Source organism: Akebia trifoliata, chromosome 10, assembly GCF_017979445.1.
Source record: "Akebia trifoliata isolate Shusen 1 chromosome 10, ASM1797944v1, whole genome shotgun sequence".
NCBI classification, from domain to species: domain Eukaryota; kingdom Viridiplantae; phylum Streptophyta; class Magnoliopsida; order Ranunculales; family Lardizabalaceae; genus Akebia; species Akebia trifoliata.
Window position 1 is genome coordinate 26999322 of NC_141384.1, and position 26279 is coordinate 27025600.

The 26279-nt window shown below is 34.6% G+C and overlaps 2 protein-coding genes across 3 annotated transcripts; both read left to right on the top strand.

Moving 5' to 3' along the window:
• The first annotated feature begins 6024 nt into the window (after positions 1-6024).
• LOC147393517 (PPR containing protein) lies at positions 6025-8193 on the top strand. Of its 2 annotated transcripts, none has more exons than XM_086456978.1 (3): positions 6025-6389; positions 6493-6700; positions 7982-8193. In XM_086456978.1, exons 1-3 carry the CDS (start codon positions 6105-6107, stop codon positions 8107-8109), a joined length of 621 nt encoding a protein of 206 aa, XP_086313104.1. In that variant the 5' UTR covers positions 6025-6104; the 3' UTR covers positions 8110-8193. The 2 variants fall into 2 exon arrangements, with proteins under 2 accessions (XP_086313104.1, XP_086313103.1); XM_086456977.1 differs by having other exon boundaries at positions 6026-6389; positions 7850-8193.
• Positions 8194-13726: 5533 nt separating this feature from the next.
• LOC147393518 (uncharacterized) lies at positions 13727-26222 on the top strand. The gene is given in 16 exon segments (XM_086456111.1): positions 13727-14065; positions 14208-14281; positions 14688-14920; positions 15019-15158; positions 16868-17213; positions 19910-20143; positions 20766-21008; positions 22708-22944; positions 23534-23773; positions 24493-24670; positions 24672-24750; positions 25021-25292; positions 25399-25489; positions 25576-25617; positions 25716-25764; positions 25844-26222. Coding segments are annotated over 16 exon segments (2550 nt in total). The 5' UTR covers positions 13727-14052; the 3' UTR covers positions 25923-26222.
• Positions 26223-26279: the final 57 nt, after the last annotated feature.

A 26279-nucleotide genomic window follows, 5' to 3' on the forward strand; every position in this document is an offset into this window, starting at 1 on the left:
TAAACTATAAAGAGATCGCCCAAAACTTAAGGACTATTTAGAAGAAGTCGCTCTAGCAGTGTCTTTTAAGTCTTTTTCGCAAAAAGTTAATATGTTGTATCAATAGAGCCTAAGGTTGGCCTACCATCACATGCATCGTAACCATAAAATCTTCAAATAATATTCCTAAGGTGGGACTGACCATATTTGTAGACTAACCCTCGTAAAGATTTATAATTCACTGTCAATTTGTATCTTTCTTAGATCCAAATCCAGGTTTATAGACTAAGATTTCACACTAGCATCCTTAGATCCATTATCAATGCATCATCACAATTTCTAGGAAAATCTGAATTTATGAGTCTTCCTTTTAGGGATTTTGCACTCTTGTGAGATGTTCTTCTTTCCTCAAAATCCAAATCTAATTACAAATTAAAAACCTATCTCACCCTCTTAAACATCTCTCTTTTAATCTCAACTAACCATTCATGAGGATCAAAAAATGGTGGCTTCATTTTCCTCCATCATTAGTTTCATCTTCTCCACCTACACCATTAACACAAAATCTTACCCCATCATCAACACACAACCCACTATCATCATGATCTTGTAGAGCATCTTCGTAATCTCGAGGATTTCACTATCCATCTTGCGATTCGTCAAATCAATCTTTCCAAGAAACAAAATAAGGGAATTTACCCCATTTGGAACTACAACTTGCTATAGTTTCTGAGAGAGGGACGATGGAGAATGAAAACCTTACGATTGTCGTGGATTATGACGTAGACGTTGACATATTGTGTTTATTGAGTAGAAGGTAGAGAATGAAAACCCTAACCTAATGGAAGTCGAATTCCCTTAAGTTGGCCTACCATCACTTGCATTGTAACCATAAAATCTTAAAATAAATATCCCTAAGGTGGGACCGACCATGTTTGTAGACTAACCCTTGTAAAGTTTTATAATTCACTATCAATTTGTATTTTTCTTCTTTTGTAAAAAGCTATGTTTGGATTGAGAGAAGTGCAGAGAGGAGAAACTCATTTAGAGAAGAGAAACTTAATTTCTCTTCATCATGTTTCGACTGACAGGAGAGAATTTGGGACAACTTTGAAATTTTAAATTATCTTAAAAGAGTTCTAGGGGCAAAACTGGAATTATAAAATATTTTAAAAGGGTTTCTTTTCATTTCTCTCCACTTTTGGAGAGAAAGAAAACTCACGCATTTTTCTCCACTTAACAATCCAAACACGAGAAATGGAGAGAAACTCATTTATTTTTTCTTATTTTATCTTCTCTTCTCTTCTCTCCATTTCTCTCAATCCAAACACAGAGTAAATGGATCAAGATGAAAATCAAAATCTAATTCCATGATGGGATCCATTGATGAACTAATAGATATGATTGAATTATGCAATTTTTTTTTGGGTCAAGGGAATAGAAGTATACATTGTTAAAAATTTGGTGATACGTATTCAACACAATTACAAATAAATTAGAAAAGAAAATAAATAGTGGGTAGAGAATACCAAGATTTACATAATTCAGCAACGATGCTTACATCCATGAGTGGATCTAAACTTTTTTCATTATGAAAATCAAAAGAGAACAATACAAGAAAAATAAGAATAAAAATCTTTTAATCCCAAACTCAAACTCAAGGCTATAAAACCGTGAACACCCTTCTCCCTATCTTTATCAAAACTTTTAAAAGAAAAAAAAAAAAACCCTAAATATAAAAATCATCTCATACTTATTATTTCAAAGGTTTAAAAAAAAGAAATTTAGCTTAACCGTTAGATTGAAAGCCCATCGAACAATCGCGCGACAAGAGACACAAATAAATAGTCTTAGTGAGCAACTGACCCAATCAACTATCTATCAAAAGTGTACGTAACTCTATCGAATTCTTTGAAGGAAGATTCAAGTGATCGGCTTGATCGAGCTCATCGATTAATCCATTTTTACCTAGAATTAGAGACATGAAAATGGATGTAAATTACAGACAATTTAAAGAACCCAAAGGAAGAAACCCAATCATTTCTCGAGTAAAAGATAATTTACGAGTAAATTAATAAGAACACAGATATTACACCAGTCAGGCCAAGACCTTCAGGAAACCACCAAAGTTGGGCCCACCATTGGATCAATTACTCGTGGTGATCTGATCCATGCAGATGATTGGTCCATTAATCCTCACGATGTGACCACATAAAGTCATCATCTGATATAAAGGAAAATGAGACTTGTGTATTTAATTCTATTGACAAGTTTGACTCCCAGATGAGCAGACCCACCCAATGATGGGCCTGGGCTAGGCTTTCAATAGGACGGGTTTTGACCCATTCTGGCCCATTTTAGTAATTGCTAGCCCATTTAGTTATGGGCTGGGCTAAGCTAAATTCATATATAAGGTTGGGCTTGGTTCTAACCTCCAGTTTTGTACTCATTATTAATTGAAGATAAGAAGAAATAACACAAACTCTTCCCCCTCTTATTTAACTTCATTTAATACTATGTGGATCCTCTAATCATTTCTTTTATTTGAGATTTCTTAAAATTGCCTCGTATCCATAGTTTCAAAATTCATCCGAGACCAAGACGTATCGCCCAAGTCGACTCGATATCAGGCATGGATGAGACGGACGGACAAGATTTAAAACCCCACGTTCATTTTTCTCATTTTGAACTAGACGTCTCAAACGTATCAAAAAACTAGTCCGAGACTACTCAGTATCTGGCATGGACGAGACGAGACGCGAAACCGAGTTTTAAAACCATGCTCATATTCCTTTATTATTTTAAGCAAATGATTAGGGCTGTCAACGGACCGGGCTTTAAATGGGTTGGGTCCTTCAAGGCTAAAAAGTGAGTCCTAACCAATCAATCTAAATATTGAGCCGGGCTTAAGAAATAAAACAATAGTCCAAGCCCAATCTACCTATTGCTCAGTCCACTTACACTCGGGTCATTTGTGGGCTGGGCCAAACCCGTTTTAACTATTTTTTATTGTATGAAAGCATACCGAATAATAATAAATTGATCAAAATAATTTTTTTTATTATTAGATTTGAAAAAATTAATTGCATTCTATACAATAATATTTTCAGGGCAACATTATTAATTTATAAGAAAATTATTATGTAATGTATATTAATATAATATAGCGGGTCTGCATTCAAAACCCAATCTGACCCTATGATAAAACGGGCTTGACCTGCCCGACCCGATAATTAAATGGACTTAATTAATAAACCCGGACCATTGACAGCCCTAGATATGATGAAATCCTTTTCAATTTGAGATTTGAGGGACCATATTGATATTATTAGTAAGATGAAAGCATTCACAATCCCAATGAAAAAAAAATGTATGTTGAGTACTTTATCCCATACAAGAAGTACATTTAAGCTAATAATGACACATGCGTGATTTTCTGATTATGGTAGACTAGATATGGAAAATGATAGAAATGTCAAAGAGTCTTGCTAAAGTGACGTCAGTAGAGGACAATTTGACGTGGTGGCACACACATACCCGTAGATACATTTTACTAGTATCTCGGAGAAAATGCATCTATGAGTATGCGCACCACCACATCAAGATATCCCCCGTGTGTCCCCCACTAAAGTTACTCCAACATTAATCAATGTTAAACTATGGATAATTAACTAACTATGGTAGAGTTAGATTTGAAATATATAAAAATTAGAAAATAAAGTGCAATTACGTTGAATATTTTACTAGTCTATCGATCGATAGTAAAAGAAAACAAAGTGTTCTCACCTAATTAATTAATTAATTATTATTATTATATAAGTGATTTAAGTATGTTTCCCTTTAACCTTACCATACATGTCCCACATTGATTGGAATGTTATTAGATTAGCGAGGAAATTATTTTCATTGAACCCTCCTTGTTATAAGACACATTGTATTTTGATTTTATTTCACACCCCTACATTTCTATCAAAATTTGAAACACCTCCTTAAAAATGTCACGTGTAATTCAATGGAAGTGGTTTCTTCAAAATTTTGAAGCGGCAGTCCTCTTCAAAGTTTTTCCCCCCTTTATGGTCCGATACTAAGAAACAATGCTTCAGCAAATCACAACGATTACTTCCAAGTTGCAACTACCATTCAAAGTTACAAACAATATTTTGTCGCCGTTTACAAAATGAATAATAGTTTGGAATTTTTGGAGGCTCAACCAATCAAATCGCTTGAATTTGTTGTGGTGAAACAAACACCGACAATGCTGTCCACCACAATTGTATTATTCAAACACATCATCTAATGCCACGTGGTATTTATAAATAAAAAAATAAAAAAATTACCACTCACAAAATGAACTTTTGGACTCACATAAAAATAACTTACCGAATTATAATTTACAATTGGTGAATTTCCCATCCTAGGTTGGAAGTGGTCCATGGATCTGTTCCTTAATATCATGATGTACTTTTTTGATGGTCACTTTCACTCCGTTGATGTATTTTTAAAATACAACCGAAGCACTGTATCATGTTCAACGTATTTCTGTTTAATATCAGAATCATCAACAGTATTATTGACTTCAAAATCCAATTAAAAACGAACTCTGACGTAACATAATAATAATATAAAATAAATAAATAAAAGTTTTCCATTTACATCCATACATAATGAAGTATATTACAAACACCTCCCATTTAAAAATTGACTTGCCTACGTGATCCTTTGACATCTGTCAAGTCAATGGCAGACTTACCCATGTACAACAGGGAGTTGGGTAGCTGATTTACTGACATCCTTTTACATTGACACATAGCTCACTTTTTCCAAGCTCATTGACCCATGAAATCTTATTAAGAGCCGTTGGGCCCACATGTGGCAATCCAACACCAAAACCCTCTCGATTTCATAGTAAACTAAGATGAAAAACCTAATTCCAAAACTTACATTTTTAGGCTTGATCCAATGTTTTTTAAAATGGACTTTAATCAAACTCCCAAATTTAAAATTAAATTTCAATAGTGAAAAATAACTTTTAAAAAAAAAAAAAAATTTCTCTTCATTTATTATAATGCAAAATTTAATTATTAAAAATTATCATCGAGATTAGCATCATCAAGATATTTATTATCCAGATACCCAAAAAATCTCAATCATTAAATTTTGTGTTTATAAGATTATGATATTGTGTAATTTCTTGAGTCAATGTAATCCAACCTTAAGTTATATTTATAGTTTACATATTAGAGTAACTCCAATCATCCTTCAAAATTCTAAATATAGAGGTGATGGCATCTAAACCAAACTCCAGCCATCCTTCAAAATGAAGAAAACCCCCTAAACATTATTCATTGTTTCAATTATGAAGGGGAGTGAGAAGATTTGAAGCTCCACCTCTATCATGGTTCACATTTTCCAATAAATCCTATTATGTCCCCCTTTTTTTGTGTGAAAATGCCAATTTTAGTCTCATCTTTTCGTGTAACATGATTTAAAAATATATTTTGTCCCTTACTAATTTTAAAATCTTTTAATTTAATATTTTAAAAATCAAATCAAATTAATTAATCGAAGAAAATTTGTTATAAATAATGTCTGATTGTGAACCACCAATTTTATAAGGGTTTCTTGCTTATAATTTGAATAAACTTTTGTAATATTCAAAGAGTGAGATAATTTTTAATTGGTGTGTGAGAAATAATTTAAGAAATTGAGGGTAGAATAATTAAAAGTTGGGAGACGAATGTCAACTTTTTTTTTCTTTTTCTTTTTTCTCTCTTTTAATTGGTGTGTAATAAGTAAAAGCTGGAGTGCCAATAGTAGTACTCTTTTAATTTTTTTTAATGGGCTTGAATAGTGTTTTAGACTATTGAAAAGTGATTTGAAGGAGGTACCGGTTCGAGTTGAAACTTGAAGGGTGGCTTGAGTCGATATTTTTTTAAATGGAGGGATCCAATTAGAATAAGCATTATTATTTAGGGAGGACACCGAAAACTCAAAGAACTAAGAAAAGTCGTTTGCACACGCAACCACCAACTACCTCGTCTCCCCTCTTAAGCAACTTCCCTCTCTCTCTTCCTGCTTTCCCTCTCTTTTGTCTCTCCAAAACGACTTTCTCTCTCTAAAATTCTATGTCTGAACGAAACATTCGAAGAAGAATTCCTGCAAATCGTCAAAAAACCAGACCCCCAAATCCCTCCAGATCACCTCGTCTTCGAACTCCTCTCCCTAATCGACCAAAACCCCCAAAACAGATCAAATTTCTTCAACGCTGCAAATCAGAACCGATCCTTCAGACCTTTGATTCAATCTTCGATGATTCGAATCATAATTCGAAATCCGATCTCGTATTTTTTCGACTACAGACTTGTATGGACGTCTTCGTTTCTCCATATACGTCTCCATCAAATTACGAGGTGAGATGGGTTTTATTTATTAAAGTTCGTTAAAAAAAATAGATTTTTATTTTATTAAGTATCTATGAGTTGAAATTGATTGTGATTCTGAAATCTGAAGTAGAGATATAAGAAGGATGCGAAGGCAGTGGTGAATGTGACTGTAGAAGGGAGTCCTGGACCTGTAAGAACTTTGGTTAGATTGGGAGCGAGTGTTGAGGAGACGATAAAGCTTGTTGTCGATAAGTATGGCGAAGAGGGAAGGAGTCCTCACCTTGACAAGGATGGGTCGTCTCTGTTCGAGTTGCATCACTCCTACTTTAGCCTTCAAAGTAAGTTCAATCTGATTTCTGATTTCTAAGTTTTGGTTTCCATGAAGTTCCAACTTCAAATGAAGGAGTTTTGATTTCTGGTTCAATGAGATCGGAGTAGACTGGCTGAGTGGGCTAAGTTAGAGTCCATGTTTAATAATAGATTGAGTTGGGATCATAGTTCTAAACTCGTGGAGTCGACTGGATAGGATGAAATTTCGTAGTGACTCCGTGTATAATTCGCATAGGTTGAGTTAGCTGAGTCGAATTAGAGACTCGGTCGAAGTATGCACTTTATATTAAATTTTTGAAAGAAGTAAAAAAAATAAAATTATGTTTTATTAAGGTATTTTGTGTATTAATCTAATAGCAAAGGCTTTGTTGTGGTTTGTGGATTCTTATAGTATGGGTCAACAAGGAGGTATTGTTAATTAAGCCAAGCGGATATCATGTGAAAATCTTATTAGGTTTTCATAGAGGGTATATATATATATATATATATTTCGGTGAAAAAGTACAATTTGTAAGTATGAAGTTTCTCTTCATAGTAGAATCGATGTGATTCATGGAATGAATACTCTAATCTTGAGGGAACCACGTAAAAATCTATGTATTTTTTATGTGATTGTATCTTACTTTATCTTTTGAGTTATGGTTTTTGACTCCTCCCTCACATACTCTCCCTCCAATCACCACATGTGACATAGCCATTGATTTTCTTTCCTGGCCTCAAGATGCACAACTGCACATCCCCGTACTGTTCCATCACATGCCACATCAGGAGAGTAGAGGGGGAGCATGTCAGAGGAGGAGTCAGAACACCATTGTTCTTTTTTTTCTTGGATCGATTACTCTATAGACTTTATTGGTATAGGTTTAGATCAAAATTTCTCCCCATTTTTATATTTTATCTTAGTATTATCAAGGTCATTTTTGAAAAATTAAATATTTTGGATCAATATTTTATTCCGATGTTGACCAAAATTAGAATGTCTTGAACCAAACATTTTGAAATGATACGAAACTTCAAATCATGCATAGAGTTAGTAACCCTTTTTAGATTAGAATATTACATCAGATGTGGAGTGGGATATGTTAACTGAAATAGATCGATTAAAGATATTTGGGTGATTTTTTTTATTGAGATATAACTTTTATTTATTATCTCAGGTATCAATAAGTCTGACACAATTGGTGATGTTGGGACTAGAAGCTTTTATCTTAGAAAAAGCAGCAGTGGTCGTAGCATCAATAATGATGATGAAAGATCACAACTAATTTCTTCTTCTTTTTCTGCTACAGAGGTTGTTCCTGCAAGAGCAAATCCTCCATTTGTTTTTTTACCAGCTTTTATTGTGAGAAAGTTAAGTAAGATTGGAAGAAGAACTCGTCGGCTATGGAAGGCTTTGGGTTGTATCACTTGTGGATAACACACATATACACATTATCATCCCTAATACGGTGATATATACAACATATATTGTAGATAGATTGCATCTATTTATTCTTTCTCATATGCTTTTATGACTGGACTAGGAAAATTTCCGAGTTACTTTCATTGAGTTTTGGGCATGAGTCATGTTGGGTTTGGTGATATAAAATCACCACATTCTTTGTTTCTTTGTGTTGATGGACTTTTCCACTTGTGTGGGGGTATTTTGGGTAATATCCTTTCATTAGTTCATGGGAAATAAAAGAGGGTCTTTACATGGTTATTAGTATCCATAAAAGGAGATTTCTTTAAAAGAGAATTTTTTCTTTGGTAGAGAGTGAGAAAACATTGAGTCTTTATGTAGATAATTTCTTCTCTTGTAAAACCTATCTGCTTAAGGTTCTTGAAGGAGATCTTCACATTGTAGTTGTAGCTTATGACACTAAGAATGAGATCGACTTTTTATTTGGATTCTTACTAGAGTTGGGTGTATAGAATTAGAGAGTTGGAGGTAAGTATAAACCTATATCCTCGTAGATGCAGTCTCATTGTGGGTGAACCATGTGGTTATGTTCATTTCTCTACTCCCTTTATTTTTCTTGTATTTGATTTGCAATACATTTCTTAAGATTTGATTGTTGGAATTGATTGCTTTGGTGTTAGAAGAATTTAATTTCAATAATCGGTTTCCGTGTGGGGCTTGAGATCTGGCCACAAGAAGTCACCTCCAATTTTCTTGTCAAACTCGAGTAAGGTTTTAAAATGAGTCAAATTTAATTCGAAATCCGAATGATGTGAATTCGATTTTAGTAGGCTTGGTTCTTCAAATATATCTGAATTAAAATATAGGTCGGCTATAGATTGATGTGATGTCCCTTGACTCGAGTCGGATACGGGTCAAATACAGATTCATCCCTATATCGAAATGATATATTATTTAGTGTATTGTATGTTGTATTTTTTTAATCTATCATTCATCAACAATTGAGTATTAGGTGTAGTGGTCAAAAAAAAATTTCAAAATGGGAGAGGTCTTAAGCTTAAGTCACATTTAAACCGTATTTTTTTAATAAATTACGTTGAAATTATCTGATCCAATCGACTCGAATCAATTAATTCGGTCGGATTGGATGCAGATACGTGTTTAATGAAAGTTAAAAATAAAAAAAATAAAAATAATCGAATATGATTTAAGCTAGAAGGATTTGGGTTTGGATTTGGACCCGAATAAAAAAATGGATATGGATATGGGTAGACATATATCCAACCCAAACCCAATCCGTTTTAAGCCTTAAACTCGGGGAATTTTAAAATTAGGAAAATGTTGGTGTGAATTAAGATTGACATTGATTCTCACATTGTTGATGTGGATGTGTGTACAAAATCATAAATATTTTTTATCGGGATGCGAGAGAAAATATCTTTGATTATCTGCACACCACTACATCTGTAATATGTGAATCGCTGTCGATTTTAATGTCACTCCAGCACGATTCTTAAAGGAGTTGTGATGAACTAACTCCCCATGTCCCGACATGATATGTGCTAGAACCATATATTTTATGCCTCAAGGATACACATCTACATATCCCTTTTAAATATATGCAGTGTGACCCGAGGAAAAAAGATCTATGATTATCAGGCAACTCAGCTGAAAGGGACCTCATATCTGTTACCCGCAAACAAAATTTCCGTTACAATTAATTTTGAGGTGAGGATACATTGTCCTTTGCATCATTTAAAATAAAACAAAAAAAATTAATTGTTATGGCATTCTCAATTTTAGCACACAAGGAAATTTATTGATAAATAATTTAGGAGAATCTGGAGTGAGTTTTTCATAAATTGAGAGGAGCTTTTATATTAGACATACCAGTCAACTCTAGTTTTGCGTCGACTTTAATTTTAAAATTATCTTTAAAATAAGAATCGTGATTATACGTAACTCTCCTATGATAAATACTCTTCTACGCCCCATCACATAACCGTAAATCATTTGTCTTGGAATATATAAGAAAAAGATTTATGATTCTGCGTATCCTGAGATAAATAATCTACTATTATGTGGTAGGGGCGTCATATTATCAACCCTCTTGAAATAATCAAAAGGGCGGTGAAGTCGGCAAAAGCGAAACAAATTAAAGAAAAAACATGCTTGAGATCTTCCCTTAGGATTCTTCTCTTGTGAAGAAGACTTATTAATTCTACAAAAAGTCCTTCCACCATTCAAAGAGAAAGGGACTTCCACCGTCCTTATCTTTTGTTTTAATTATATTAATAAATGAATATTTTATTATAATTCTCACAAAGATTTAAATAGAGAAATTATTTCTATACTTTTTTTAAAATGGCATTGTTATACTTTTACTTTGTCTTTTATTGCTATAAATTTTAGAATTGTGATAATCTGACTTACTCAAGTGGCATACTCAATCAACGCTCCTGACGTGATAGGTTTGGGAATCGTAGATTTGTTTTTCTTGAGATACATAACTACTGCTCCTCATAAAAAAAAATTCAGTTTTGTATCCTGAGGAAAGTAGATCTACGATTTTCGAGCTTGTCACATCAGGAGTGTCGATTGAATATGCCATGTGCCTATGTCAGATTATCACGACTCCAACTTTTATGCTTTGGAGGCAACCATACACCCAGTTGGGAATTCTACAAGTTCAACTCCAACTTACTTAATTTTGGGATTGGGATAGCTATTTTACCTGATTTAGTACAAGGAAATATTTGACTTCTTTGTATGGATTATAAAATCATAGTCAAAATCATTTTTGGATTCTGTGCTTAGGATTTTTTTTTTTTTTTTTTAGTCTTAATAATATGACTTGCCAGGTGGCAAACTCAAATGACTCTATGATGTGGACAAGTTTGGGAATCATAGATCTGTACGTTTCGGGATACATTTTTTTTAATGGGGAAGTGCAATCGTGTATCCCGAGACATTCAGATCAACGATACTCGAACTTGTCACGTTATGGATTCATTTGAGTATACCACCTGACGAGTCATATTATCACGACTTTTTTTTTTTTTTTTCAAAATTTTCAAGGAGACATGATAAATGGATGTCGTAAATAGTGCGTTGTCGGTACGCATCTAACATGGGAAAGGCAAAGAATCATAGATTTTTTTTTCTTGGGGATACACAAGGAAAAAAGATCTACAGTTCCATGCCCTTTCCAAGTCAACCGCATACTATTTATCGCCTGAATTTATCATTAGTCTTTTTCAAAAAAGCAAGATTGAGATATTGTAACTTGATTTTCGTGAATATAGTGGAGCGGTCTCATCATTTGCCAAACCAAATAATTTTGTTCTTATCCCCTTTTCTTTTTGATTTGTGTATTACTTTTGATTATTATCGTCAATTCTCGAATCTAGTTTTCTACAACCACCCATTCTTTTTTGGGAATTTTAGAAATACACCCTTGTTAAATTGGTTATATTAGGGTTACCTCTTGCAAAATACAAGATTAGGTTTTCCCTTCTCTTTTTGATTTGTATATTACTTTTGATTATTATTGTCAATTCTCAAACCTAGTTTTCTACAACCACTCGTTTTTTTTTTTCCGGGGATTTTAGAAATAAGCCCTTGTTAAATTGGTTATATTAGGATTATCTCTTGCAAAATATAATATTAGATTTACCCCCCTTAACCATAAGTCAACATTGTTTTTTCTTGATGATTTAACGGTGAAATTTTGATTTAGTAATTTAAGTATTTGAATAACATTAAGCAAATGCAACCTTTACTCATGGTCAAGGGGGTAAACCTAATCTTGCATTTTGCAAAAATAACCCTAATATCACCAATTTAACAAGAGGGTATTCCTAAAATACCCTTTTATTTATTTATTTTTTTTAAAATTTTTTTTAAACTTTTTTCATAATTCCATATAGCTGGTGGTCACTACTGATAAGTGAATTTGATAACAATCATTTCCCATTCCTTATTTTTATTTCAAATTATTCCAAAGTTTATCATGATATAAGAGCTTTTGATCAAACTCTTGATTTAATTGCATTACCATCCAACAATGGTCATAATAGGATTGTAACAAGCAAGTTCCATTGTATCATGGCTCAGGTTCCATGGACGAACTTCTAGACAAAGCGTTTTGTCTTATATGGGCTAAAAGTTTCGGAGTGATTTGTTTTTTTTGGGTGAGGATGATCTCTATGATATGAAAATCAGTCTATTCTAAAATTTCAACCCTAATTTATAAGTTAAAGAATTGTAGATTACCATTTTTTTACCATTAGTTAGTAACCATTTTTCATAGGGTTAAAAGTTTCATAATGAACTGATTTTTGGTAAGAATGATCTCCTGATCATAGAGACCATCCTCACAAAAGAATCAGTCCATTCCAAAACTTTTTTTTGCCATATAAAGCAAAATGTTATCTACAATCTACTGTATGTTATCCTTGTATGATATAAATGCATTTTTACTTTTTTACTAGTTTACCCATTTTCCTATGGGTTTTGTAGAATATTTGGGATGCAACACATACCCTGTCACATGATCTACCCTCTTCTTCAATCCTTTGCCAAAACCTTTTCCCCCCCAAAGCATGTATTTATGGCTTAAATAGGTTAGGCCCAGGTCGGGTTTGAGTATATCCATATTTAGACCCAAGTTACTAAATCCGGATTTGGATCCAACTGAATTAATTGGTTCGAGTTGGGTCGAATAGTTTTGAATCGTTCAACATTTTTTCTATTATACCTTCTTAGTAATTGCTACTATATTTTATTTTATCATTATAATCCTTTTATTTATAATAAATCATGTTATATTAAAGTAGTAAAAAAAGGCTTTTTGAAAAACTTAAAATTATAGTTTTCAACGTAACATATTATGTGGATCCATGCGGATGTTGGGATGGATCCGTATTTGAATCAAATCTGACGCCGATAAATGAACATCAAGCCATATTCAACCCATTTTTTATTTGGATCTATTCCAAGGATTCAAACCAATACAATCCGACCCATTTCATACCCTATCTATCTCTAATCAACCTAAGGTTTGGGAGATAAGATTACCACTTATTTTCACGTGCGATTTAATAAAATTCTCCATTTTTTTTTTGTTTACATATTCTATTTCCCAAAATAGACTTGTTAAATGTTCTAGATTTGCTTCTCAAAAGAGACATCAACCTCGAAACCTTATTACACAATTTAGATGGTAACACTCTAAAGAAATATGAAGTGGATTAGTACATGTTTAGTCACAAAATCAAAGTTTTAAATCCATTAGAAACATTTCGATCAGTATAAAATTATCTATTCTAACTAAAACACACGCACACACAAAACAAATTGATTCGATCAAGTTTTCATAATCTTAACAACTGGTTTTCTTTTCTTCCTCCTCATTCTCCTCGCTTAAGTCGTCAGAATTGTTGGAGATGAGAGTGGTGCCCTTTGACATGGAGTGCCCACAATATTTTTTGGAATTTTAGAGATGCCCTAAAAATTGGAGGGCCCGTAGAGGTCTATGGCGTGCCAATATAATTTTCCTATCCTATTATTCAAATTCCCACTTAAATTTACCAATATTCATTGAAACCCCAACTTCCAACTCTCATAATTTGAGCATGAAAATTGAAACTCGCAACACACGTTAGAGTTGGAATGCTACTAACAAGGCACTAAATTGTGTAGATCTTATATAATCCAATCCTGCATAAACTAGTCCTCGTTACCAAACACCCGGTAAAAGAACTCCTGTCTTTAAACCCTTTTAAGACCTCTCTGTTAGCGGCAATACATATAGAGTGTGATTGAGCTCTCATTTGGCGGTGTAGAAATTTCTCTAGGGTTTTAAGCGAGGCCAAGCCTCTCTGTCAGGGTTTTAGTGACGCCGCTTTTGAGAATTTGACAGATCAATCGAATTTCAGGCCTTTTTTTGTTTGAAAAATGGCGTTTTGGGGTTAGTTTTATTCTCAATCTCGTACATATAAATCGGACAAACTTTTTATTCTCTTTGTTTTACTGATTAAAATTTGATTTTTGATTTGTATGGAAGTAGTGATTTTAGGGTTTTTCTTTCTTGATATTGTTAATTCTCTCAGGAGTTGAAGTAAAAGTAGGAGAACCGTACACCCATCGATTAGATAACGTGCGAGGAAGGCTTCACATTTCTCAGGTTTATTTCCAAACTACAAGATATAAGAAATTTTAGGGTTTTTGAGATTTGTTATGTAGGCATTGTGTTTCGAGCATATTTACAAGTCTGTCATCTATAGTTCCAAACCATTGGATCGTTATCTGAGATACACAATACGTAATCCCGAAGATCATCCAATGGTTTACATCCTATGGGAAGATGTCTAAATGGTTCAAAATATCAGAATCAATCGCCCAATATGTACTCCTAATCAGCCAAGACCAATACATAACATTGATCCGGAAATGTGTCGGATTGTTTCAGAATGTTTTGGAATGTATACAGCCAATACAGTATTGATTTTTTTCTTCTTGTCCTCAACATTCCTCCAAGACGACATTTTTTCCCCTTTTGGGTCTTAATAAGGTATATTGTGTTGGTGCAGGCAACATTGGGTATTGGGTCTTCAACAGTGAAGAGCGTAGTTCAGTGTAATGTGGGGGATAAGAAACCAATTCTCTTATGTTCTTTGTTGCCTGATAAGATCGAGTCATGCCCATTGGATCTTGAATTTGAGGAGGATGATTCAGTCATGTTCTCGGTTATTGGCCCTTTAAGTGTCCACCTTACTGGTTACTATCTTGGGAATGGTCGCCACAACATAGATGGTGATGATACGTATCCTTTTATAAAATTAAAAAAAAAAAACCATTTTTAGGTTCATTGAATTTTGTATCAACTTTTTTTTTTTTGCTTGCCTTTACTGTTGTTTTAAGTGATTCTTATGGGGAAGATATTGGTGAGTCTGAGACCGAGCAGTCCGCCGATCGCGACACTGAAGATGAATATGAGGATGATTTTATTGATGATGGTGATATTGAAATGTTCCCACCTTCTCCAAGTCCAAAAAGTGGAGGTATACTTATTGCTTGACACACTAAGATGTTTTTATGTTTTTTTTTTTCTATTGAATTTAATCTGATAAACATGCAAATACACTGTGTATATGAGTTCTACCCACTTTTATAGAAAATTTCTAATCTGAAAAACATAATGTAATTTTGTTATCCAGCTAAGTGATATATTCTAATGCCATGTCCGTTTTATTTTTTTGGGGTTTTTGTACTTGTACACTTAGGTATATCCTATTAGTAAATTTCTGCCTCGCATTTTGGTATCATGTTGTTGCCTCTGCTCCATCTATGGATTTTGTTGTAGGGAGAACAGTGACATTTTAGTACAGCTAGCTGTCCAAAAGGATGGGCATCAACAGAGTTGGAATGTTGGGTCAACTGTCAATGGTGTTATTTCAGCTGTAAACATTCAGAATATAAAAATGTAGGGGAAATTAAAAAAGCATGGTAAAACCTATGGGATATTTAGAAACCCTGCAAAATCCACGGATACTAGTAAAAAGGAAAAAAATAAAAAAAATTGGTGGGGTATTATTAAGGAAGGGAAGATGAGGAAAGACAATAAAGTGGGTTAAATGGGTAAAAGAGGAAAGATAAGGGGGTATTGTTGAAAAGGGAGTAAAAGAAGAAAGATAGTAAAATTGGAGGGATATTATTGAAAAAAGGGAGGGGAGGAGAGGAAAGACAATAAAGTTAAGGGGGTGAAGAGGAAAGGCAATATAGTGGTTAATGTGGGATCCACATAAATGTTGGATGAGACGTTTATCCCCCATAATTGTAGCAAAGGTGGGACTTGCAATTGTGTTTTATTAAATAGATGTATTCATTGATCAATGCAGTTTAATCTAGTGGCCCTTGTTCATCGGATGTTTGTGATTGTCTAGAATAGATAGTGACATTTTTTTGGGAGTAATCCAGTCAAGTTGGTGGTGGTACTTGAAGGGTCTAATTCCTTAACACGTACATTGTTTGTCTATAAAGGTGTGAGGCGCTGCCAACATTGGTGCTGTAATTTCACAATTAAATGCATTGAATGAGGTACATATGTATGCACATCGGAATTCATGTCTACTGATGGATATGGATGGATGGATGGTAAGTGTAGTTGCTTATTCCACCATGTTAGTTTTTCATTGATATTGGAATTTTTGCTTCTTACACCCCTTGTGATACATTTGGTACGGCTGAATCTATGGTGTTTCCTAGAGACTGTATTTTTTAAATCAGTCACGCTACAGACAGTTACTTGATTAAAGTCAAGGTTCAGTATGCTCGTGAAGGTGTAGAACTGCAATGGCATAGTTCTCCTAGGCCAAGAATAACTATGGAATTTTGCAAATTATCTAATATCACTATTATTTTGGAGAACTTGAATAAAAATGGTTTAACAATCTGGAAAATACACTGGAGATCATAATGATTTTGTTCATCCAATCAGGTTGCATTTTGACCTTGGTGATGTCTAGGTGGGGTCTGTGTCCTATCGGAAGCTATGTTCTGACACATCACATGTGTTCCATATTTCCTAATTCTTGTAATTACTGCTTAAAATACAAAGACCACTGGTTTATCAGATTGCTATTTCGTTGTTATAGTACGATCCATAATTTTCAATAGTTTCATCCGTTCACTTCCACTTTAATTAAGTTGATACTTGGAAGGATACTTAATTAATTTGATTATTGAGATATATTTCTGATTTTTATCACAGTTGTAATTGAGGAGATATTGGATGATGAGAAAACTGCAAATGGGAATGGTGGCCGTAAACGTCTTATTAAGAAATATCAAATTAGTGATTCTGATGATGATGAACAACCACAGATTGTTGCCAAGGGAGGTACCAGTGTCCCAGTTATCGATAGTGAAGATGAAGATGGTTTACCAATCTCTTCCCTATCCAAGAATAAATCCACTGTTAAAAACACTGAAGTGGAAGAAAAATCTGATAGGAAAATAGCCAAGGAAAGCAAGAAGAAGGCTGAAGATGTTAGCGAACATCTCACAGGCTTGAAAAGGAAAATCGACACTGTTATTCAAGATAGTGAGGCAGAAAGGTCAGAATTCACTCTTGTATTATTTATTTATTTATTTTTATTATTATTATTTTGAGGGGGGGGGGGGGGTTGAATAAATAGCGTGAATTTACAAAATATATATTGTGTTGTTGAAAAGAATAGGAAAACACTGAAGGCAAAGCAAGTACATCGTCCACCCCATTATTTCTGTGTACAAGAATCTTTTGTTTTTGTTTTTTTCCTTTCTTTGTTCATTTTAGTTGAGATGCGCAACACCAGTACAAACAACTACCAAGCCAAACCTAATGCGCAACACAAATCAAGTCAACGGTCAAGGTTTCTGACAAAAAATTTGTAATTATTTAGATTTTCACTTAATTGAATCTAGATTTATCGTTTTATTATTCGGGATTATTTTAGATTAGTTATTTTTTTTAGTTTTAAGTTGTTTTAGGATTGTGTTTATGTTTTTTGGACTTATTTTCATGTTTTATTCGCCCATAGTCTTATTATAATAATAAGGGTAGTTTAATAACTTTAGTTTATTAGGGTTGAAAATTAGGAGAGAGAAAGTTATGAAAATTAGGTCATTTTATTCAGTACTTTAGTTTCATTAGGACTCTTGGTTGATTTTCTTTATTTATAGATTGCATTAGAGTTTATTTATAGAAAGAGATGAATGGAATAAACAAAATTACAGATGTTTGTGTTTTCTTTTAAATGTTGGTGCATTAAATATGGTTGATGCCATGGAAATCATTGGGGTGATTCCAAGGTAAATATCATTCTTTTTTCTTTCTTTAATACTCTTCTTATCCTCTATTTCTTCTTCAATCCATCTTTTTTACATTTTTTTTATTTGTGAGAAATCAAGAACCTTTTAATCCTTTCATGTTTCAAGAAACCAATCCATAAACTTTGTCTTCTTAATTTTTTCCAAAATTCTTGGAATTCTTGATTCTTGATTTTTGGGTCTTAATTCTTGAAACCTACAAACCTCAATCCTTAATCCTTTCTCATTTTCTTTAACCTTTATTTCATTAGTCTCTTTTCCAAATCTATCCTATCTATCCAAATCAGATTCCTTAAACCCTCTAAATTTTCCCTTCCTTCCTTCACCGTCCTGCAACAAGACCATAAGTCAAGTAAAGTCACCGTATTAACTGGCATTTAAATATCATATGTGAGTCATTTATAAAAAAAAACATGATTATACACGAGGCTCACTGCTTCTGAAATGTTGCCTTGGCTAGATTATGAATCTTTTTTAGGAAATGCTGTAAAGACATCCGCCCATTTTCTTTTTCTTTTAAAAAAATAGTTGAAAACAGAGAAAATGTAGGAGCTCCTCTCTTGATTCTTTACCTCAATAACTGACAATTTCAAGGCAAAACACCTGACCTAATGTTGTAGTTCATCAGGTCATCAACATTCAACATCAACTATTTAGAAAGTTTATAAAAAATTAAAATGATTTATGGTCAAGCATTTATGAATTTATAGTTAAATGGAGTAAGATGTACTAAGGTTTTGAATCACCACTTCCTCTTGTTTTGTGTGGATTCGGTGTCTCCTTTTCTATATCATATATCCTTGATACCTTGCTTCAAACATACACCTCAAGCTCATCAAAGTTCTTTTATAAAAATGTTTCCGACACTAAATAGGGTCTAACCATACCACATACCTTATAGGCTAGAAATCTGCTTCTCAAAGAGCATCGTAAGAAAGGAGGTGGTGTGAACTTAGCTAAGTTGGTAAGATTTGTGAATGTTGATACCACGACCCTGGTTTCAAGATCCACATTCACCCACTAATTGCTGATCACTAACCTGCTTGGCTAGCAAGAAAGAATTCATCTTAAGAAACATCTGAGATCCATGTCTACTCTAAATGTTTCTTAATTTGAAGGACCTTTATAAGGATTTTTTTTAACTACAATGGATTGCTATGACCTAAGGGAAAATCCATGGGTTAGGATTGATCCATGGATTAGGATTTTGGACTTAGTTATAAAAGCCATCACGTCTCTTTGAAACTTACATATTTATTTGATAGGAAAAGTTGATGTTCTACCTTACTGGATCTTAAAGAAGTGCACAATCACTTACCAGTATGACCTCTTGTCAAGTGTCTTGAGGGGCTTATTGACAGTAATATGCGGTTGAGGAGTCCCACTCCCACCATCACCACCAATCAATATCATGTTCATCTTCTTCTCCCACTTTTCTTTCTTTCTGTTTTTTTCCCCCTGATGAATTTGTGTTCTGGTTGTGCAAGTGGGTTGCCTGGGTTCGACAGAAAATCTCATCGATAATGGCTTACCTCTACAGCTATATATTCTTTCCTATACTCGTTCAATTATTTTAAGCAAGTAGCCTAGTACAAGGTTCTACTAAAAGTCCAATTCCTCTTCGTTGGGGCTCCACCTTCCGCTTAATCTATGTAGCGATTATACTTTGAACATGATAATGATTTTCCTTCTCCTTTTCATCATTTAAATAACAGTGACAACACCCTAGTTGAGCTTCTTAGGGAGCTGATCATGATCACAAGCCATGGGTTTCCATTGTCCTGAATCCTGACATCATGAAATTTAATGCTGTGCCACATTGCCATTAATGCATGTTGGAGCTCTTTCTCAATACACAAAATGTTAGCTGTGAGTACAAGTAGCTTAAATTGTTTTTGTTTGCTTATTTGGTTTTATTGTCTTGTTTGATTCATTGAAGCAGGGGAATTGAACTGACAAATGATACTTCAGTGCCATCTACGGAGGCTGGGCATGAGATTGGTGCGAGGCTGAAGAAGAAAAAGAAAGAACGAGCTGAGGAGAGAACTAATGGAGTTGACAAGAATGATGTACACAATGAAGATACAACCCAGTCCAAGGATGCAAAGACTGATGACATAGAACAAGATAAAATTGTTGGAGATGAACCTGAGGAGAAACTACTACCCAATGATAAGTGAGCATCTATCATCAAATTCATTACTTGAAGTGTCACTTTTGGGCATTCATACTAACTAACATAGTGGTAGAAAGTGTACCAATATAGTGCCTGGACTTCAAACAATTTAGCTTTAACCATGTTAAGAGGCCCACATTATTAGATGATTGAGAATCAAAGTTGATTTGCCAGTGAGTCATGAAATGCTATGGTTCTTATTATTTCTTGCACCTATGGTTCTTGCACCTTCATTTGTCCCTTGCCTTCCTATCCTTATCCTTACATGTGTTGCAAAAGAACTTCAGAAGTCGCAACATGATTGGTCCCACCCAAGATCTGTTAAAATTTTAGCTTTAATAGATGACGTAATTTTTGAATTTCTTGCATAATTTTTTTTAACTGCCCGGAGTTGTCTGCTTGAAAACTTCATCAAAGTCTTGAGTGGTTATACTACAGACCTGGGATGGAAACCCCGCCTTCACTCTTATACCTAATCATCATGAAATCTAATGCTGTGCAACATTTTGCAATTAATGCATGTTGGAGCTCTTTCTCACAACACATAATGTTAGTTGTCAGTATGAATAGCTTAGAGTGTTTTTTTATATGGTTTTAATATGTCTAGTTTGATTTATTCAAGCAGGGTGGTTGAACAGCCGAATGATTCTTCCATGCCATCTACAGAGGCTGGGCATGAGGATGGTGGGAAGCCAAAGAAGAAAAAAAAAGAACGAGCTGGGCGGAAAACTACTGGGATTGGGGATGATGACAAGAGTGTTGTCCACAATGAAGATATAACTCAGTCCGAGGTGGAAAAGACGGATAAAATAGGTCAGGATCAGACTGTTGGAGGTGAACCTGAGGACAAACTACCCAGTGATAGGTGAGAATCGATCACCTAATGCTTTTGTTTTTGAAACAAATGTTACAGCAGTTCTCTCACCTTGATTTTGTTCCTACTTTTCCTATCCTTACTAATGCGAACAGGGACCTCCTTTGACCAGATCAGCAGTCAACAAAGGGGGCCCATCAATGAATTTTAAGGAGGCTAATCAGTAACCGACATTTAGATATTATACATGAGGCATCTATCCAACAACAAAAGAAGATTATGCACAAGGCTTATTGCGTCTGAAAAGTTGCCTCACCTAAATTATGAATCTTTTTTAGAAAATACTGCAAAAAAAATGTCAACAAGTTTTCTTTTTTCCCTTTGAAAACAGAATTTGGAACTCCTCTCTTGATTCCAAGGCAAAACACATCACCTAATGTTTTAATTCATCAGGTCATTGACATTCAACAGCTAACTATTTAGAAAGTTTATAAAAAAATTAAAATGATTTATAGTCGAGCACCTATGAATTTATGGTTAAACGGAATGAGATATATTAAGGTTTTGAACTACCACTTCCTCTTGCTAGTGTGGATTCGGTGTCTCCTTTTCTACATCGTATATTCTTGACGCCTTGCTTCAGACATACACGTCAAGCTCCTCAAAGTTCTTTTTTAAAAAGTTTCCAACACTAAAAGGGTCTAACCATACCTCATAGCTTATAGACAAGAAATCTGCTTCTCAAAGTGTATCTTAAGAAAGGAGATGTGAACTTAGCTAAGTTGGTAAGGTTCGTGAATGTGTTGATACCACACCTGGTTTCGAGATCCACATTCACCCACTAATTGCTGAGCTGACCACTAACCTGCTTGGCTAGCAAGAAAGATTTCATCTTAAGAAACATCTGAGCTCCATGTCTATTCTAAATGTTTTGTAATTTGAAGGACCTTTGTAATTAATTTTTTTTTTAACATACAATGGATTGCTATGACCTAAGGGAAAATCCAGGGATTCGGATTTAGGTCTTAGATATGAAAGCCATCATGTCTCTTTTTAACTTACCTATCTATTTGTGAGGAAGAGGTTGATGTTCCGCCTTAGTGGATCTTAAAGAAGTGCATAATTGTTTCCGAGGAGCTCAGTACAAGTGCCTTGAGGAGTGGATTGACAGTAATAGGCAGTTGAGGAGTCCCACTCCCACCATCACCACCAATCTTATCATCAATATCATGTTCATCTTCTTCTTCCACTTTTTCCTTTTTTTTTTTTTTGGATTCTTTTTTTACCATGAATTTGTGTTATGGTTGTGCATGTGGGTTTCTCGGGTTCATCAGAAAATCTCACCAACAATGAGCTAACTTCTACAGCTATATATTATTTCCAATACTCTTTCGATTATTTTAAGCTAGTAGCCTTGTGCGAGGCTCTACTAAAAATCCAATTCCTCTCTGTTGGAGCTCCACCTTCCACTTAATCTTCGTAGCAGTTATACCTTGAACATGATAATTATTTTCCTTCTCATAATTTAAATAACAGTGACAATACCCTAGTTGAGCTTCTAACGGAGCTGATAATGATCACAAGCCACGGGTTTCCGTTGTCCTGAATCCTGACATGCCACATTGCAATTAATGCATGTTGGAGCTCTTTCTTACAACACACAAAATGTTAGCTGTGAGTATTGAGTAGCTTATGCTGTTTTTGTTTGCTTATTTGTTTTTAATACGTCTAGTTTGATTCATTCAAGCAGGGGAATTGAACAGACAAATGATTCTTCAGTGCCATCTACAGAGGATAAGCATGAGATTGGTGGCAAGCCGAAGAAGAAAAAGAAAGAACGAACTGAGGAGAGAACTACAGGAATTGAGGATGACAAGCGCAATGTACACAATGATGATACAACCCAGTCCAAGGATGCAAAGACTGAGAAGTTGGAACACGATAAAATTGTTGAAGATGAACCTGAGGAGAAACTACCCAATGATAAGTGAGCATCAAGTATCTAATTCTTTAATTCATCTCTTTTGGGCATTCATACTAACTAATATAGTGGTAGAAAATGTACCAATATAGTGCCTGGACTTCTGAAAATTTAGCTTTAACCATGTTAAGGGACCCATGTTATTATTTGATCGAGAATCAAAGTTGATTTACAAATGAGTCACGGAATGCTATGGTTCTTAATATGATTTCTAGCACCTTGATTTGTCCCTGCCTTTCCTATCCTTATCCATACATGTGTTGTAGCAGAACTTTGGAAGTTGCAATATGATCGGTCCCACGCAAGATATGTTAAAATTTCAGCTCCAATAGATGATGTAATTTTTGAATATCTTGCATAACTTTTTTTTACTGCCCTAAGTTGTCAGCTTGAAAACTTTACCAAAGTCTGAGACCCTGCCTTCACTCTTATACCTAATCATTATGAAACCTACTTCATGATTAATGCATGTTGGAGCTCTTTCTTGCAATGCAAAATGTTAGTTGTGAGTATGAGTAACTTATGATTTTTTTTTCATTTATTATTTATTATGATTTTTTTGTTTTAATGTGTCTAGTTTGATTTGTTCAAGCAGGGTGGTTGAACTGCCGAATGATTCTTCCATGCCATCTACAGAAGTTGGGCATGAGGATGGTGGGAAGCCGAAGAAGAAAAAGAAAGAACGAGCTGGGCGGAAAACTACTGGGATTGGGGATGATGACAAGAGTGCTGTCCACAATGAAGATATAACCCGGTCCGAGGTGGGAAAGACTGATAAAATAGGTCAGGATCAGACTGTTGGAGGTGAACCCGAGGAGAAACTACTCAGTGATAGGTGAGAATCAATCACCTAATGTTCTTTTTTTTTCCTAAAGTTTTTGAAACAAATGTGTCAGACAGTGGTATGGTCCTCTCACCTTGATTTTGTTCACAACTTTCCTATCCTTATCTATACACAGCTTTCACATGCACAAGGATTTTGGGATTCACAACTTGATTGGTCCCACCCAAGATATGTTCAAAGTTCAGCTCCAATAGATATGTAAAATCTTTAATATCTTGCATGTATCATGTTCGTCTTCTTTTTCTTTCCATAGATTTTAGGACTGTGCAACTGGGTTTCTCTGGTTCGTCACAAAATCTCATCGATAATGAGCTTACCTCTACAGATCTATATTCTTTTTTATGTTCATTCAACTATTTTAAGCAAGTAACCTTGTACAATATTCTACTAAATCCAAATCCTCTCCATGGGAGCTCCACCTTCCAAATCTCTGTAGGTATTGTACTTTGTATGATACTTGTTTTCCTTCTCATCATTTAAGAGAGCAGTCTCAACACCCTAGTTGAGCTTCTGATGGAGCTGAGACCTGTCAATCATGATTACAAGACACGGATTTCCATTGTCCTGTCACGATGAAACCTAATGCAGTGTAGTACTTTGTGATTAATGCATGTTGGAGCTCTTTATCCCAAGACAAAAATGTAGTGCTATGAGTATGACTAGCTTACATGTTCTTATTTGTTTTTTGTTTTTTGTTTTAATGTGTCTAGTTTGATTTATTCAAGCAGGGGAGTTGAACAACCAAATGATTCTTCTGTGCCATCTTCAGTGACCGGGCATGAGAATGGTGGGAAGCCAAAGAAGAAAAAGAAAGAACGAACTGAAGGGAAAACTCCTGGAGTTGGGGATGATGACAAGAGTGATGTCCGCAATGAAGATACAACCCAGTCTGAGGAGGCAAAGACTGATAAAATGGATGAGGATCAAACTGTTAGAAATGAACCCGAGGAGAAACTACCCAATGATAAGTGAGCATTGATAACCTAATGCTTTTATTGTTTTAAGTTTTTGAAACAATTGTCACACAGCACTAAGGTTCTCTCACCTTGATTTCGCTCCTGCCTTTCCCATTTTAACTATTCATGTGTTGCACGAGAACTTCGAGAGTCAAAACTCGTTTGGTTGGTTTGAGATTCAAAACTTGTTTGGTCCCACCCAAGATATGTTAAATTTAGCTCTAATAGATGACATAATTTGTGAATGTCTTGTATAATTGTTTTGCAACATTTTATGCACAGGAGTCTCGACGTTGATGTTGAGCCCATTGGTGATGAAGATCACACCGAAGAGAAAAAAGAAGAAGAAGAAGAAGAAAAAGAGTAAGGACCAAGGAAGTGATAAAAATACAGATACAGAGGAAGAAGGAAAGAAGGGATCTGTTGTGGATATCCAGGAAAGGAAAGCTGAAGCAAATCAGCCATCACAAGTAAGGACCTTCACTAATGGGTTAGTTATTGAGGATCTTGAAATGGGCAAAAGAGAAGGCAAAAAAGCTTCTGCTGGAGATAAGGTAAGAGACTATCAATGTGTGCAATCTATTCTAGCCAATGCTACTAATTTAGTTCCTCTTAACACGTTGACCGAATCATTGAAATGCCTATTTTACTTGGTTTCAGGTCTCAGTCCGTTACATTGGCAGGTTAAAGAAGAGTGGACAAATATTTGACTCTAAAGTTGGCAGAACACCACCTCTTAAATTCCGATTAGGTACTGTTTTATTTCACCCATTTTTTTTCTACTTATGACACAAAATCTGATATTATCCGATTGAGCTATTCAATTTGCTTTTACAGGTGCGAGTAAAGTTGTAAAGGGTTTGGATGTTGGAGTTAATGGTAGTTAATTCTTTGCAACTATAAGCTTAAATTTGAATCCATAGTTTCTTATTTTGTCTAAAACTGTTCACATTTAATTTCTTGAATCTTATTGACAGGTATGCGAGTTGGTGACAAGAGAAGAATCACAGTCCCACCAACAATGGGGTGTGTAACATGTCCACAATCACTTGATGAGTTAGAATTTTATTGTTCCTTATATGTCGTTATTCTCTTTGCAATGCAGTTATGGAGCCAAAGGAGAAGGGAAAGTAACACCAAACGCATGGCTAGTATTTGAGGTTGAGTTGGTTGAAATCGACTGATCTTCCTGCTGAAGTGAATGGTATTATCTTATTTTTCAGAAGTAAACTAGTTGTTTTGCGGCTTCATTTTGTGACTAGTAATGGATGATAGTGGTTTTGTGGCCATTGTTGCACAAAAGAGTAAATGATGTTTTTTGGCACCAAATAGACCTCTGCATTGATATGCAGTGTTGTTCTTGATATCTATATATATATATTTTTGTAATATAGGTTCATATGTGTTTGTTTTAAGGAACTTTCAATTATATTTGTTGGTTTAATGAAAAACTCAGCTCCTAATAAGGGTATGCCTTAATAAAATCATTAGAATTTCTTTCATTCTTCTCTAGAGAGAGCTCTCACATGACAAGGTTCGTT

Coding starts and splice junctions, on each gene's coding strand:
- LOC147393517 (XM_086456977.1), top strand. CDS start 6,105: ATGTCTGAACGAAACATTCGAAGAAGAATTCCTGCAAATCGTCAAAAA. Junction 6,390..6,492: donor CGTCTCCATCAAATTACGAG/GTGAGATGGGTT, acceptor AATCTGAAGTAG/AGATATAAGAAGGATGCGAA. Junction 6,701..7,849: donor CTCCTACTTTAGCCTTCAAA/GTAAGTTCAATC, acceptor TTATTATCTCAG/GTATCAATAAGTCTGACACA.